The 17105-nt window shown below is 41.5% G+C and overlaps 2 protein-coding genes across 3 annotated transcripts; one reads left to right on the forward strand and one right to left on the reverse strand.

Annotated features, from left to right (window-relative positions):
- Window positions 1-562: 562 nt before the first annotated feature.
- mettl3 (methyltransferase like 3) lies at window positions 563-8113 on the reverse strand. 2 transcript variants are annotated; one of them, XM_047387005.1, is made up of 11 exons: window positions 7899-8113; window positions 6611-6801; window positions 6065-6514; window positions 5787-5962; window positions 4574-4787; window positions 4306-4493; window positions 3196-3234; window positions 3015-3123; window positions 2862-2927; window positions 2668-2780; window positions 563-1799 (listed from the first exon to the last, which is right to left on the reverse strand). In XM_047387005.1, exons 1-11 carry the CDS (start codon window positions 8002-8004, stop codon window positions 1688-1690), a joined length of 1764 nt encoding a protein of 587 aa, XP_047242961.1. In that variant the 5' UTR covers window positions 8005-8113; the 3' UTR covers window positions 563-1687. The 2 variants fall into 2 exon arrangements, with proteins under 2 accessions (XP_047242961.1, XP_047242960.1); XM_047387004.1 differs by having other exon boundaries at window positions 7858-8113.
- Window positions 8114-9739: 1626 nt separating this feature from the next.
- On the forward strand, window positions 9740-17073 carry ttc5 (tetratricopeptide repeat domain 5). Its single transcript, XM_047385115.1, has 9 exons — window positions 9740-9977; window positions 13183-13312; window positions 13414-13625; window positions 13712-13862; window positions 13956-14047; window positions 14144-14344; window positions 14733-14947; window positions 16501-16645; window positions 16725-17073. Exons 1-9 carry the CDS (start codon window positions 9915-9917, stop codon window positions 16857-16859), a joined length of 1344 nt encoding a protein of 447 aa, XP_047241071.1. The 5' UTR covers window positions 9740-9914; the 3' UTR covers window positions 16860-17073.
- Window positions 17074-17105: the final 32 nt, after the last annotated feature.

The raw sequence follows: 17105 nt of genomic DNA on the forward strand, positions 1-17105 counted from the left end.
AGTAACTCAAGAAGTACAACCTTCCGCAGGAGCTGCTTGTTATCTTCTACACTGCCATTATTCAGTCTGTCCTGTGGTCGTCCATCTTAGTGTGGTTTGGCTCATCCACAAAACAGGACAGGTCCAGACTGCAACGAATAATCAGGTCTGCAGAGAGAATCATCAGGGCTGACCTTCCCTCTATCCAGGACAGATACAAGTCTAGGGTCAAGAAAAGGGCAGCTAAAATCTCTGCAGAATCCACACACCCTGCACATAAACTCTTTAGGCTTTTACCATCAGGCTACAGAGCGTTGTTTACTAAAACCAGCCGCCACAAAGACAGTTTCTTCCCCCAGGCTGTTTCTCTGATGAACACCTGACAGAGTTTCAGAACAACACCATGCATACTTGGGACTGATCTCATGTTATATTCTATTGTAAAGTCACTTGTGTATATATGCCTATCTAAAAGGTATCTCTCATTTACATTTATTTAAATAAATAAAAATTCTACGCTGAGAGCAAAGTGTACCGGAGTCAAATTCCTTGTTTGTGTGCACAAACTTGGTAATAACACTGATTCTGATATGAAATGGCAGTTTATTTATACTGGTTGGTTTTCAAGTACAAACATAGCTATTAAACTTGTCTACAAATCCTCAGCAGGGTTGATGTCAGGGCTGTTCCACAAGCTTAAGGTTGGCCTCTTTTATCCATTCAAAAACCAGTTTTTATGGGTGTTCGGGATTATTTTCCGGCTATCTCACGTAGCTCTGCTTAGGTCTCAACTATCTGACCTAAAATGACACCCAACATTTAAAGAAGATTGGTGAGGGCTGCACGGTGGCAAAGTTGGCAGCATTGTTGCCTTGTTCTCACCGGATACCCCGGCTTCCTCCCACAGTCCATGAACATGCCCGTTAGGTTAATTGGTCTCTCGAAATTGCCCTTAGGGGTGAATGAGTGTGTGCATAGTTGTTTGTCTGGAGAAATGTTATAGGCAGAAAAAGACAAGGTTGAACTGTTTGCCCACAATTACAACCAAAATATTTAACGGAGTCAATGTGAGACTTTCAAAGGTGGACAATGCACAAAGTGAATGGAATAATGAATACCCCAAGTTTTTTAACTTCACCTAAAATCAACAACTAGATGTTCAGAATGGATAAAACAAGCTTAAGCTTCTGGAATGGCCTTCTTAACCATTCAACTTAAGACTCTTGTCTGTGTAAAGAAATAAAACAAATTTAAATGAACTCCCAGGAAAGGTCAAATCCTGCCACAAACAGTTTTTAAATACCCAACCAGACCTAAGCCAAAGGTTAGTTAATGGCTACAGAAGTTGTTTGGTCTTGGTGTAACTTGGTAAAGAACATAAATCTTGGCAGGGGTGTATGTATTAATGTGGGCCTCTTTGAATGATTTTCATCTTGTGTGGATTAAAGAAAATCCACAATTTAAACTTGAGCACCCAAATCTTGTTTTAAAAAAAAAAAATCACAATTTTATTTAAAACCCCAAATTAACATGAAATATTTGGCTTACATGGAAAGTTTGCTACCAAGTAGCAAAAAGTCATCTCTCCACATTATTTAATTCTTTCTTAGGCAAAACAGAGACGATGCATCTTGTTCCAAAATATTTATAAAAAAAAAAACATTCACAGGTATAAAATCCGTCCAAAATGGTATGCCGGCTGATTTCCTCATTGTGTGTGGGGCTTGGAGATGACTCCGTCTGGATATCGCTGCTTAAACCGGGCCACAACCTCTGGATCCAAGAGATGAATGCCGTCAAGCTGGTTTCCCAGAGTTATCCTGGACAGAAAGTGAGAAAGCCAACATTTAGAAGTCCATTCAACAGAATTAAGCAGGATTCCAACATATTTTACATTTCAGAATTCCAGACTCACCTTTCAGCATATTTTTGGCAGATTATTTAACATTCTTGACGTTTGAACGGAAAACATTTACAACAAATTCCATAAATCATGAAACACTGAAACTAGAGGCCAATTCATCAGTATGGTTGGAGGTTATTTCACTATGACAAGGCCTCTAGACCAACTTAGATCAGGTCTATTTATAATTCTATACTTTTTCAAGCACCGTATGTGATCTGTAAGCCATTCATTAAGAAAAGAGCTAAAAAACAGGGGTCTCAATGCTTTGGTTTAATGAAAAACCCTGATCTAAGGCGATCTAGAGCAGTGTTTTTCAACCCTGGTCCTCAAGGCACACTGCCTTGCATGTTTCAGATGTTTTATTGGTTCAGCACACCTGATTTCAAATGATAACTGATTAACAGGGTTTTGCTGAACTGCAATCATCTGAATCGGGTAACATATGCAGAGCAGTGTGCCTTGAGGACCATGGTTGAAAAACACTGGTCTAGAGTATACTGACCCCTGTTTAAGTTTACCTTTATCTGTGGATTCTTCCAGTAACTCAAACAAAAATTATCAGTAAAATGAGACAAAAAACAGACCACATTTATACTGTATTTAAGGTCTACATTTACAGTAAGTGGAACTGAAGTCAAATTCCTTGTTTGTCTGCACAGATTTGGCAAATGAAGCTGATCTAAACACTGCCTGCAATTTTTATAAATTCAGATGTGCATCTGTTAGGTGATGCAAATGCTGGGAAACGCATTTATCCTAAATGAATAAAGAGCTTGGGTTACCAGTTGGGCTGGACATTGTGAGGTCGTCCAAAGAGCTCAATCTTCCTGGTGCCGGGCGACAGCCGCTCTATCATGCCGTAGATCTCATCTGGCTTGTGGCTGGTGGAACGGACCTGGGTCAGGGTGTGCAGACAATTAGTAGTTGAATGTAATTAGAAATAATAACCAGTGTCTGAAGATGACTAATACTTTACTTCAGCCACAATGACATCGCAGTCCAAACCTCTGTTGAACCCCTGTGTGCTTCCCTTCACGCCCACCTGAAGACAACCAAACATCGCCCACAGTTTTCAGATATTTAACTTCTGCAGCAGCAGAAAGAATGAATGGGAGGATTTTAAATATACCAGGCAGTGCTCCTTCCCATGGTTCAACCAGTGACCCGTCCTGCCTGTGCGAATGATTCGCTGCAGCTGGTTGGTTTTCACCCAAATGATTTCATCCACGCGCTCATAGCTGAGAGAACACCACCACAACAACAATGAGGAGAAGAAAAATAAGGAGGGCAACATAAACAGCAACACCTACCCCCACTGGTTGAGACACTCCCGGCCCAGCTCCATTGCCCTGTGAGAGGACACTGAGAATCAGTACGTTTAAAGTTAAACAACAGAAATCAGACAAAGTTTTTACATTCAGTAAAACAAAGAGAATCCTGATCAAACTTTTGTTTAAACAAACTCATTTCATCACCACCACACTATTGTGTGTATTTGCCTTGTGTTTCTATGACGTACAAAAATAAGCAACTTTGAGTAAATGACTGCAGCATCTGATAATGCAGCATACATACAGCCAGTGTTCCTACACTTTTCTACACATTTCCAGACTAAAGGTTCTACATTTTCTTCTGCAGTATTTAAAACATTCCTGTACAACATATTAACCTTGAATCTGCTTGAATAGTAGTCAGATTTGTTATTTACAACTGGTATCTGATTTTCAAAGTGAGGTAGCTTAGACTTACGTAGATTGGCTCTTTTTCAAAATCAGTAACTCTAGGATTTGTCACACAAGAATCGAAAGCTGAACAGAGAATCTTTTAAAGCAGAGTCTATGTTTTCACCATATATAGTGATATATACTTGGCATTTTCACACATTATGAATCGTAGTACCAACATCACAAAGAGCTGTTTGGACTGCAATAAATCAGTTAATTAAACAATTACCATGCCAGTAATATATTTGTGGATGTTTGTTGTTTAATGCAGCAAAAAATTTTTAAGTGGGCAATAAGATGTTCTGGCAAAGTCATAAAGAAACTGCAACCAAGTTGCTCCTGTGTCTAAACAGCAGAGCTGGTCAGATGCGTTTAAAATACTTTTTTTCCACAGAATTTGGGTAGTCTATCTCTGTTCTAAGCTTCCAAATACCTAAAGCAAAAAGACACTACTTAGTTATTACAAGTCATATTTTTATTACAACACTCGGATATCACTTGATTTCCCTAACCCAGCAGAACTTTTTTTTTTTCTCCCACCAACCTGTTTTTGGTCATAATCTGTTATATTTAATAAGAGTTAACTGGTCCAAGTGGGGATGGATCAGATATACAATTGACAGACAATAATGGAGCAGTCATTTAAAATAGAGTTTTTTTACTAGTAAACTGAGCATAGAGGCTTGGTTCATCTACCTTCCAGTAACCCAGAGGAACAAGAAACCATCATCCTGCAGGGCGGGAATGCTGAGTTTTCTCATCTCGTCATCAGTCAGGGTACCGTACGGCAGCTCCATGTGGATGTCCCAGGGAGGGTCGGCCATCACCACAGAAAATTTCCCCAGGATGGACATGTCCAGGAAGCGAATATCGCAGCAGATCCACTGAGGATTAAACAACAATTTACCATCTTTAAAGAAAAATCCCACAGCCCTTTTTAGCAGCGCTTTTCCTTGTTGCTCACCTGTGAAGGGAAGAGTTTGCCCTCGTTGCTGTCTGCATCTTCAGCATGGAGGCCGATCTCCGGGGTCCCCGCCAGTGGCCCCATCAGGCTGCTCTCGGCCTCTGGGGGGCTGTCGATCTCGTAGTGCACGTATTTACAGGTGTCCATGTGGAAACAGGTGTTGAGGAAGGAGCAGTCACCGAGGCTCTCGTCTGTGTGTTTGTTGATGATGCGGCTGAATGACAAAAGTTGCAAACAGCTAGTTGGCAAAACATCTGACCCTGCTAATCTTTGCTCAGCAACATTCTCACAGAGCTGTGGAAAAAAAAATTATTTCCACCCTTGAAGGTTCCTACGGTTTTTGTTTGTCACAGTTAAATGTTTCAGAACAGAGTTATTGTGATATCAGACAAAGACAACCTGTGTAGATATAAAAAGCAGTCTTTAAATTATCGATTTAAATACGAGCAGCAAAACAAGTTATCCAATCCACCCTGGAATTTAGGATAGATTACTACCTGAGCCCAATTTACAGTTTATAAAAATGTTTTAACATTCAAACCATTTCTGCTGCTTACCTTAAACGTTTACTGACCACTTCTATTACAAGAGCAGAAATGTTAAATCATTGGCTGGGAGTTAGCCAAACTACTGGGTGGAGGTTTTGCAGATAAAACATGCCTGCATCCATTTAAGAAACATTAATTTTCATCTGCCAAACAGCGATATAAAGCCTCTGATTGGAATAAATTCTGTTCTGCATTAATTTTTCAGAATGCTTTACCTTTAAGTTTGTTTTGCTTTGACGCCAGACTCTTTTTTTTTTTTTTCAAGAAAAGTTTTGAAATTAAGATTTTTTCCAGCTGAAGACTTTTTGTCTACAGATATTTGATAGCAAAGAAGTCATCTAGTTGTTTTGATGCTGGTATAAAATAAGTAGAGTTAAAACAGCACATATAGCACCATCTTCTGCCTAAAAAGGGTGTTTTTAAATGTATATCACACAGCGCAAACCTGAGGTGTTTAATCACTCCTGAACAGAAGCTCAGTGGATGGATTGATAACCATTTATGTTTGAACTAAATGTTTTAGGAGACAATTATAAAATAGAGAATTAAACCATTAAAACAAACTGAAAACAGTAATTTGGGATTTGAAAACCACACATTTGAAGTGTATAACAAACTAAGATATTTGGTGATGAAAGCTTAAGTAGAACATCTAAAAACCTTACCGAAAATGTAGCTTAGTGCATGGCTGGGGCGTGTCTCCGGAGCGGACACAGTCCTCCTTTGTTCCGTGATCGCAGAACTCCTGGACCTGAGCTCTACCACGAGACCTGAACTTTTCCACAATGGACTGCTCCTTGGCTGTGCTGGCATTAAGGAGCTCCAGAATCTCCTGACTCATCTTTAAAAGAAAAATAAAAGCATTGACATAAGACTCCTCTAGCCACTCCCCTGCCCATTTAGGTGTTAGGTGCTCCCTGAAATATTTAAAATGAGTCCTAACCTTCTTGCTTTGCTGCTCCTTGGTGGACTGCTGGTTCAGGAGACTCTCGATCTCCATGTCCAAATGAGACGACTGGCTCTTACTGCTGCGGCCCTTCTTCTCAGCTCCGCTCCCTGACGCAGAAGATCCCGCCAGCTGCGAGGAGGAAGCTGGCGTCATGGAGGAGTAGGATGAGTGCGGAGGAGACGCAGTGCTCTGTAGTTTGGGCGAGAATCCGCCAAGGCTCTGGTCTTCAGCTTTTCTCTTGACTCCAGCTCTTTGGGCTCCAGACACAGATCCAATCATCGCCCAAAGTTTTGTGTGGTCCACAGCTATGACGACTGTGGCGGGGGGAGAGGAAGTCGTAGAAGAGGAAGAGATGGAGGTAGGCTGTCGGACCTCGATGAGCTCCTGGGCAGAGAACTTCAGCAGCAGGCTCTGGATGCATCCGTGAGTGACAGCACCTTCAGGCTGTGACGATAAACACAACATGAACTCACCAAGAAAAGACACGAAGCACAGTTAAATGGCCTTATTTGTCACACATGTGACTGTAGGGAGACTTACACTGTTAAGCTGATTTGTGATGGCCAGCGAGTCTGTTGGTAGCGAGAGGCTCAAATCCGAGAGATATCCCAGCAGCCTCTTCTCCAGTCCGGGGTCCGGAGGTTTCTCTGTCTCCTCCTGAGAAGTAGAGGGAGCTGATGGAGCTGGGCTGTCGCTCCTTGCTGTGGAACCATCAGCGCTGATCCCACCATCTGAGTAGACAACAGTCATAGATGAAATTTGTCTGGAGAAAATTTATGTTTGCGTTTGTAGGAAAAGAAACACAAGAAGCACACCCAGGGCTCCTAGACATTTTTCATTTCAATATTTCATGCATTTTATTCCAACAATGTTTAATTATTTCTTTCACAGATGATTTACTGTGAAACAAATATTGAGTTGCTTCAAATTCTGTTCAAATGCTGTAACCAGTTTTAAATGTTAAATGGACTGGGTATAGCGCTCTTCCAGTCATACAGACCGCTCAAAGCACTTTACACTAGAGCCACATTCACCCAATCACACTCACTAACACTCACACATTCATACACCACAGATCGGTAGGCAACTTGAGGTTAAGTGCCTTGCCCAGGGGCACATCGACATATGGCAGTAGGAAGCTGGAATCGAACCCACAACCTTCTGATTGCAAGACGACTACTCTTCCTACTGAGCCATGTTAAATATGGAAATCAGTAATATTTTAGCCTATTTTCCAGGTCAGATTGTAAATATGGAGCCTGCACAGCCAGGCAACTGGATGGATGGATGAACGATTGGACGATGAATGGTGGATGGATGCTTGGATGGATGGGACGGGTTATTATTTATAAGAACTGTAAAACACTTTTTGATTAGTCTTTAAAATTGTTACCTCTAACATATCTAAATGGTCAGTTTTGCCATAGGTCGTTCATATTAAATTTATTGTCATAATACAGAGACAAGCATCAAATCTGTGCACTCCTAAAACAGAACTATATATCTAAATGTAAAAGGTTCGCATTCATTTTATGGCACTACCATAAAGTGTCTTACTTTAATAAACACGTAATGAAAGAAACGGGTTTTTGAACATCTGATGATTTCTTCTTCGCTTTGTACTTACGGGTTTTAACACTGTGTGCGTGTTACTACTGTACTGCTATGCTTTGCGTTGAAGTCGGTCATTGAAATCAAAAGAAACAATTAAACCTAAACTTTTAGTATTTACCACCTCATTTATATCAATGTTTTCGCATTTTGAAAACCAGAATAGCAACAATCACCGCAGGCTGCAGACCCCGCTGGCGCCCCGGCCCTCACGTACCCGTCCCGCATAGCTGCGTCGGGTCCTTCCGCCTCCGCTGCAGCCTCTCCCGCAGCGAGTCCAGCTGCTTCTTGTGGGCCTGGATGTTGCTCCATGTATCCGACATGATGAGAGCGATTACTGAGCAGTCCTAGCACAGAAACTGGTCACAGTGAACATAAACACAGGCTGAAAATAGTCCGCACTCCGGTGAACTATGCGTGGAGCACAAGGAATAGGCACCGGACTGAAACCCTAATTTATATTAAACGTTCCGGAAAGTACAGTTCGTGTTTAATTTCTAGTGAAAATGAAAAAAGGATTTATTTTTTTTTAGCACTCGTTAAAAACACAACAGTTATGCTATTAATGTATAGTATGTGTTTTGTATCTGTCAGCATTACAAATTCACTATTCAGGAAATCAACATTGCTTCGTGGGTAAAGTAATTGTTTTCCCAGAAAGTAACCAGTAGAATAAGTGAAAGATAAATTTAAGGTAAATTCTCTCTCTCTCTCTCACACACACACACACACACACACACACACACACACACACACACACACACACACACACACACACACACACACACACACACACCAAAGGCACTCAATTACAGCTAAATAAAAATAACAGGCAGGTTGGTCACAAAAATATCTGCTTTTGGTACTGCTGATCATAAAATATTATTAAGGGAACTGCTAATATAACATGTTCATATAAACAAACAGGCAAAGAGTAAGGTTTTACATGGAGCTGCTCATGGTTTAGTGTAGGGATCAATAATGATTTTTGTATAGTGATATTATAAAGTTTGCAAAGTACTGGAGCTTGTACTGATTGGATATAACACAAATGTATTGCCTGTAATGTATTGTGTGAAATCCAAAGAAATATCATCAGTATTTTTGTAGTGAACTATTGTGTAAGGACAGACTTCTATAGATAACAGGAGAAGAGCTAAACAAGTTAGGGGTTGGTTTGATACTAATTGAATCAAGTTAATATCAAATGAGATATGTAATTTTGGTTAAAAACAACTTTGATCCAAATCGTGTTTCTTGTAGTGATAAGGATACAGACGTCAAATTATGGTTGGATTCAGCAAATCAAACCGAGCAAATATAGCAAAAATATAAAGGGTCATGCTCATAACTATATAAAAAAGTGAAAGGCTTCAATTTATGTTTTATGTCATCCATCTATACTTTCATATATAACTTCATGTGTAGGGAAACACTGGTTTTTATTTATTCAAAAAGGACTAAGAATTGTGAACACAGTTAGAACCAACACAACGTTTTCAGATCAGATTAAAGTTTTAGGACTTTAAACACCCTAAATTATGAATCCCGCAAGACATGGTATATACCTATCCATAAGGAAAACATGGATAAGGTTCTAATATATTTTTAAAGGCAGTGTCATCAGTAAGTACAAAACTGTATGAGTGTGGACAAAGGAAACGTTGGTAAGATAAAAAAGAGAATATGAACTTCTGTTTGATGTGTAACTATTTTTTCAGACGGCTATTGATAGCGGTTATTCTGGATATTGCCATCTTTTCATTATTAGAATTAAAATTAATTAATTAACCTGAACTATGGCTAGAAGTACTATGGTTTGGCTAGGGACGTTTTTATTGATCATGATCTTGATAATTTGGTTAATGTTTTTTGTTGACAGTATGAATATAGTTTTTAGCACTACCCCGCTGTATTTTCTAAATACGAATAAGCTTAATATAAGAGTATTTAATTAAATTTAATAACCCATATTATTTTGTCGGAATAATTTAGAGTACGGACAACTTCAACTTCCGGCGCCTCTAAAATTAAAAGCCTTTTTCCTGTGTGGAAAAAAACATATCCCTTCTCTGATTTTTCAAAAAAAAAAAAAAAAAAAAAAATTGTGCCTATTAGTACAGACGGTTTAAAATTTTAAACGTAGAACTTATTTAAAAACATCCGACAACATTTTGTTCCGCTTCTCGTTCGGTTCCTCCGGACCCGTTTTTCATCTAAACCCGTAGCAAAGATGGCGGAGAAAGAAGAGAGTGGTGAAGCTGGGAAAGACAAAACTGAGCTGCAGATCATCAAGGTGAGCCATCCTGTATCCCCATCACTCAGTTTGTTATAAACACAGAGCCTCTGTCCTGTTCGTGTCGTTAGTATGACATGGATTCATGGTTTGCTTTTGTTAAGGCACATTATATATAGCTGTGGCTACGTACTGATAGACAGGTTTAGGTTGTGTTTGCATCACCTTCCTCAAATATACGATACCAGTCTAATGCTTGGACACTGTCTCATTTTTTATTTTTATTCCTACCTCTTGGACTTCCTTGAAGACTGTTGGGAAACCATTTAAGGTGACCACCTCATGAAGCCCATCAGGAAAATGCCAAACCGATGATCAAAGCAAAGGGGGCCTATTATGAAGGCCCAGGATGCTTCGATAGCGGCCTTTAGCTCATCCAGAGTGTTGGGTCTTGAGTCTCTCAACGTTCTCTTCACAATATGCCACAGATTCTGTATGGGGTTCAGGTCAGGAGAGTTGGCAGGCCAATTGAGCACAGTGATACCATGGTCAGTAAACCATTTACCAGTGGTTTGGGCACTGTGAGCAGGTGCCAGGTCGTGCTGAAAAATGAAATCTTCATCTCCATAAAGTTTTTCAGCAGATGGAAGCATGAAGTGCTCCAAAATCTCCTGACAACTAGCTGCATTGACCCTGCCCTTGATAAAACACAGTGGACCAACACCAGCAGCTGACACGGCACCCCAGACCATCACTGACTGTGGGTACTTGACACTGGACTTCTGGCATTTTGGCATTTCCTTCTCCCCAGTCTTCCTCCAGACTCTGGCACCTTGATTTCCGAATGACATGCAGAATTTGCTTTCATCCGAAAAAAGTACTTTGGACCACTGAGCAACAGTCCAGTGCTGCTTCTCTGTAGCCCAGGTCAGGCGCTTCTGCCGCTGTTTCTGGTTCAAAAGTGGCTTGACCTGGGGAATGCGGCACCTGTAGCCCATTTCCTGCACACGCCTGTGCACGGTGGCTCTGGATGTTTCTACTCCAGACTCAGTCCACTGCTTCCGCAGGTCCCCCAAGGTCTGGAATCGGCCCTTCTCCACAATCTTCCTCAGGGTCCGGTCACCTCTTCTCGTTGTGCAGCGTTTTCTGCCACACTTTTTCCTTCCCACAGACTTCCCACTGAGGGGCCTTGATACAGCACTCTGGGAGCAGCCTATTCGTTCAGAAATTTCTTTCTGTGTCTTACCCTCTTGCTTGAGGGTGTCAATAGTGGCCTTCTGGACAGCAGTCAGGTCGGCAGTCTTACCCATGATTGGGGTTTTGAGTGATGAACCAGGCTGGGAGTTTTAAAGGCCTCAGGAATCTTTTGCAGGTGTTTAGAGTTAACTCGTTGATTCAGATGATGCATATAAATGTGTTTTGAGTTATTTCACAATTTTTTGATTGCTAAATAATTCTATATAGCTTTGCTTCACAGTTTTAATGTCTGCACTAAGTATCTCCAACGTAGAAAGTGATAACAACAAGGAAAAGCCAGGGACACGTTTGACTGGTAGTTTATATTTAAATAATATTTATAAAAAAAATAAGACATTTGATTGATTGATTGAAAACTGCTAATATAGTTACGTTAAAATGAATAATGAAATGAAGGATAGAGCTTTTTTCAACTGCATGCAATAACCATAATATCTTGCAGTAAATGTTTTAATGTCTTTTATTGCTGTTGTTGAGATTTTCTGAGTGTAAAGCTTAAAAAATGAACAGGCTTTTAGGTACAAGGTGCCAACATGTTTTTTGTTGCCACATAAAGAGGCTTGCAGATGTTTTTTTCCTGAGTCAATACAATGTAGAGTCGTCTTATGCTGCTTTAAAGCTGTAAGACTGAAATATGTCTCTACCTACTTTAATTTGACTCATTTTTCTTTGCGAAATATTCCAAGCTCTGTCATACTGGAAACACAGCATCTGTCAACATCAATTTTCAAGTCTTATTACAGATTCTTAATTAGATACTGGTCTGGTCTTTGGATCATTTTAACACATAAATAGTCATTTTGATTTAAACCGTTTCATTGTAACTCTGGCGGTTTGTGTAGAGTTATTCTAGTAGAAGATGGACCTTCTAATCTAGTCTAGTGGAAGATGGATCTTTTGCAGCCCCTGACGGGTTTTCTTTCAGGATTGTTCTTTATTTGGTTCCTTTCATTTCCCCATCAACTCTGACAAGCTCCCCGGTCCCTGCTGAAGACCAGACTTACCTGGAGCATCATGATGCTCAGAGCACCGTGTTTCACCATGAGGATGGTGCTTCCAGGATGATGCGATTGTTGGTCAGATGTTGGTTTCCTGCTCACAACATTTTACATAAAGGTCCAAAAGTTGAACTTAGGTCTCATCTGACCTTGCAACATTCCACATGGTTGCTGTGACCACTCGTGGCTTGTCACAAACTAATTTGGACTTTTCATGGTTTTCTTTCAACAATGGCCTTCCTCTTGCCACTCTTCCAGAAAGGCTGGATTTGCAGAGTGTAGTTTGCCTGTCAACAGATTCTCAGACATGAGTTTTGGATCTCTGCAGCTCCTCCAGAGTTACCATGAGCCATGGCTGCTTCTCTGACCAATGCTTTTGTGGGCGGGCTTGCCAGTGTAGCTGGACCACCATGTTCTTGTAGGTTTGCAGTCATCTTGCTTCCATTTTTAGGAAATGGATTGTTTAGAGCTTCAGGAGATGATCAAAGCTTGGATCATTGTCTTTAGGAAGCTGTATCAAAGAGGGTGCCACAGATTTGTTTTCTGTGAATATTAAAAGAAAGAAACAAAAGAAAGCATCATTTTGTTCCACTTAACATTTTTGTGGATCTCTCATTATTCCAAAAAGATACATTAAAATGTTTAATTATAAGGAGTAGGATTACTGTTGCAGGGCACCATGCCAGACAATGTTATGGTTCAGTGAATCAGATCTCTATTTCATGCCGTTTCTTTTCTGCATCTTTTGTCACTATAGGGTTCGTTTACAGGCAAAACCTGGTTTAAAAGAGGGAGATTAGGAAAAAAAATCACAAACATCAAATCACATCCAAAATATTTTTTATTTAACAAAAAACAAACGCGTAAACAGAATAACAACATCAAGAAAATAATTTGGAACTTGTAGAAGAAAAATAATCATTTAGAATCGTGTCCTTTTGGTCGTTTTAGTCCTTCGTTTGGAAGAGGTGACCCGCTTAGCTCTCACCACTTGTCCTCTACCAACACAGGAGCTGGTGGATGAGCTGTATAACTTCAGAGATTGCTATTTCGAGACGCACAGCGTGGAGGAGGCCGGACGGAAAGACGACAATGTCAAGCGGAAGATGGGACAGACACTGAAGAAGCTGGAGGAGAAAGGTGAGCGCTGCAGTTTAGAATCACAATCTTAATGTTAATATTGTAAAAGGTCACTCACATGTTTTTTTCCCCGCTCTCTTTCCGGTTCGGGCTTCCGACAGACCGCTTAAAACACAAATCAGAGTTTCTGCTGCAGAAAGGCAGGTGTCTGAACGTGTCCCCGGACTTCAGCGCTGCAGCCGAGGAGTGCCTGTCCCGAGCCGTAAAGCTGGATCCCACCCTGGTCGAGGCCTGGAACATACTGGGGGACCAGTACTGGAAGAAGGGAGACCTGATTGCTTCCAAGAACTGCTTCACTGGGGCCTTGCAGCAGGTATGTCAGCTATAGAAGGAGCAGTGATTGTTCTCTCTGTAATGTAATTGTACCTAATTACTTCTTTATTTTTGAACGTGTTGTAGGAGAAGAATAAGGTATCTCTACGCAACCTCTCCATGGTGCTGAGGCAGCTGCCAGCAGCTAACAGCGATGAACACAGTAAGCGTGTTCTGGAGAGTGTGGACTTGGCACGGGAAGCTGTGCAGCTGGATGTCGGTGATGGGACTTCATGGTGTGAGTAGAATTATAATGAAGAAGCTCCTGGAAGTTTGAATATAATTTTATCTTTAATCTCTTTGATTTTAATTAATTTTTTACCGTTTCCAGGTATTCTTGGAAATGCCTTCTTGTCTCTATTTTTCACGTGCGGACAGAATCCACAATTCTCTCAGCAAGCTCTTAATGCCTATGCGAAATCTGTGAGTTTACACAGGCGCGTTCATAATATTCCCACTGTTAAAACTGAACACGTGCGCTAATACGCTTCTGCCCTCACCGGCTCCCTTCTATTGGAGGCGGCAGACCGGATTGCCTCCAGCATGCCGGATCTACACTTCAACAGGGCCAACCTGTTCCACTACGAGGAGATGTTTGGATGCGCGCTCGAAGGCTACAGCCGAGCCGCAGAGTTGGACCCAAACTGGGGGGAGCCGCCGGAGAAAGAGAAGCAGCTGCTGGAGTACCTGGAGAAAGTGACAGAACTCATCCACAACAAGGTAAGGCCAACATGGTGCTCTTTCTCACTTCTACCCCATGCTTTGTTGTTCCATCCATCCATCGTTGAAGAAATATCACAGAAATTGTTACAGAAATATCATCAGTATTTTTGTTGTGAACCACTGTAATACTTGGAACTCTGCTAATTTGGTTAGCAAAATTATGGAAGGAATAACTTGTTGCAGCCCTGGAATATAAAACATATTGTGTCCACCTGACAATTAAGGTATAACTGTTGATGGTGCCTGTAATGTTCTTGGTTTGTTGTGAAAGTGCTGCTTTGTTTGACCACAAGGTGGCAGCAAAGTGCAGCTTTGGTGGTTCTTTTCCATCTCTTTTTCACCCTGGACCGTGTGTGTGTGCGCACGCGTGTGTGTGTGTGTCCAGGGCAAGGTGAAAACACGTCGGCTGAGGACGATGTTGTCAAACCTCAACACGTCAGCTCTGGGGCCATGCTCATCCCCACGGTTTCGCTCTCCATCTGGCCGTGTGGGCAGCCTGGAGCCGCGATCCCTCTCCTCGCTCACACATGGCCACAATGCTGGGGTGGCCGCCCTGGGGAAGGTGGTGTTCAGCCTGGCCTCTCAGGGTCGCATGGCCTTGTAAGTGCAGCTAATTTCAACCTTTACTACAGTGGTTCTCAAACTTTTCTCTCAATCAGTTCATTGTGCTTCTACTGTGATGTATGTTGCAAGTTGTGGCGCTCTGTGTATCTGTAGCTTTAAGCCCGTCTCTCAGGTGGCATACAGTATCAGCTGGTGCGTATGCTGGATGTTCGGCACAGATCCCACTGTGTAAATGTGTAATTATCCCATCTACTTAGACCAGGTTATCTGACAGGTTATCCCTGTCAACACCCCTCCTGCTGGCAAGGACTTCCCCCTCTATTTACTTGTCACTCTTTCATTCACTTGTCATCAGTTCAGTTCATAAATGTGCCAGCTGATCTATAAAGGGAAAATTTGCTCCTTTTTTGCCTTCAAAACTGAGACACTGTGCCTTCCACAAGTGTTCATACCCTTTAAACTTCGTCACCTTTGTCACATGCCTGCTTGCTTACAGCCCTCTGAGTTAATACTTTGTAGATCCAACTTTGAATACTATTCCTAATACCTTCTGTCCAGACGGACTGGATGGAAAGCATCTTTGAAAATCAGTTTTAGGACTGGACTTTGACTGGGCCATCTTAACGCGTGAATATGCACTGATCTAAACCATTCCATTGTAGCTCTGGCTGTATGTTTAGGGTGATTGTCCTGCTGGAAAGTGAACCTCACCCCCAGTCTCAAGTCTTTTGATGCCTCCAGAATTGCTCTGCATATAGTTGCTTCCATCTTCCCAACAACTCTGACCAGCTTTGTTGTCCCTGCAGAAGAAAAGCATCCCGACAGCATGATGCTGCCACCACATTTCACCATAGGGGTGGTGTGTTCAGGGGGAAGTGTTAGTTTAGTTAGTATCTTCTTCCACATGTTTTCTTTGTCCCCTACATGACTTGAGGCAAATTGCAAACTTCCTAGGTCTTTCTTTCTACATTAGCTTTCTTCTTGCCATTTTCTGTTAAGGCCAGATTCTCCCATCTGAGCTGTGGATCTCTGCAGTTCCTCCACAGTTCTCTGATTAATTATGTCCTTGAGACTGTCTGCTTAGGTGGAAGCCATGTGTTGGAAGGTCTGCAGTTGTGCCCTACTCTTTCCATTTTTAGATGACAGATTGGAACACAGCACACTTCTCTGTAAGACATTGAAAGCTTGGGATATTGTTCTACAACCTAACCCTGCTTTAAACTTCATCCCTGAGCTGTCTGCTGTGCTCCTTGGTGTTTATGGTGCCGCCCGTTCACTAATGTTCTCTAACAAACGACGCAGCATTACTTGACATCAAGGGGTATCAGAATAAAGGGGGCTGAACACAAATGCACGCCACACTTTTCAGATTTTCTTTTAATTTGTAGAAAAAGGTTAAACTATCTGTCATTTTCCTTCCAATTCACAATTATGCACTAATTTGTATTGGTCTGTCTGGTATAAGCATAAAAGACATAAAAGTTTGTTGTTGTAATAGGACAAAATGTGGAAAATACCCTCTCTTTTTTTTAATCACCATGGAAACATGTACCAAGAAAACAACATAACGGCCTGTTTGTGCCCCGCAGTACGTTTGGCATGGTTGACAGTGAGGAGACGTGTATCGTGGTGATGGTGTACAACACAGCAGACACCTGGGGCGTCCTGATCGGCGATTCTGTGGTCATCCCTGAACCCAACGTCAAGCGTCACAGCATCACACATAAAGACAAGGTCGGCGTGTCCCGCAGCACATTTCCAGTTTCACATCAATGTCCGTGGGTCTAACCTCTTCATGTCTTCTTTGCAACAGTCATATGACTTTAAAAGCATACGGGTGGACTCTCCCCTGCTCCTCATCGTCAACGGCAAGAAGCAGAACGTCCAAAGTCAAATCCCCATCTCTGTCAGCAACCAGTACCACCAGAAACCCAAGGAAGCAGACTGAAACCTTCGGCTGGAGTTACGTTGTTTGTTTAGGTTTTTTGAAAAGTTCCAATTTCTGTGCCTGTTTTTAACATTTCTTTTGTAAATACCCGCCACTTTTTTTTTGTTTGTTTATATTTATCAACAGGGTTGTTTCATAAGTGAATGAGCGTGTAATGTTGAGTCCTGAACTCTGTTTGCTTGGGCGAGAAGAAAAAAAACATTTTTTCCGTGAACCTTTTGTCTGTGTGGTTTCTTAGAGAAGTAG

Source organism: Girardinichthys multiradiatus, chromosome 14 (assembly GCF_021462225.1).
Source record: "Girardinichthys multiradiatus isolate DD_20200921_A chromosome 14, DD_fGirMul_XY1, whole genome shotgun sequence".
Classification (NCBI taxonomy): Eukaryota; Metazoa; Chordata; class Actinopteri; order Cyprinodontiformes; family Goodeidae; genus Girardinichthys; species Girardinichthys multiradiatus.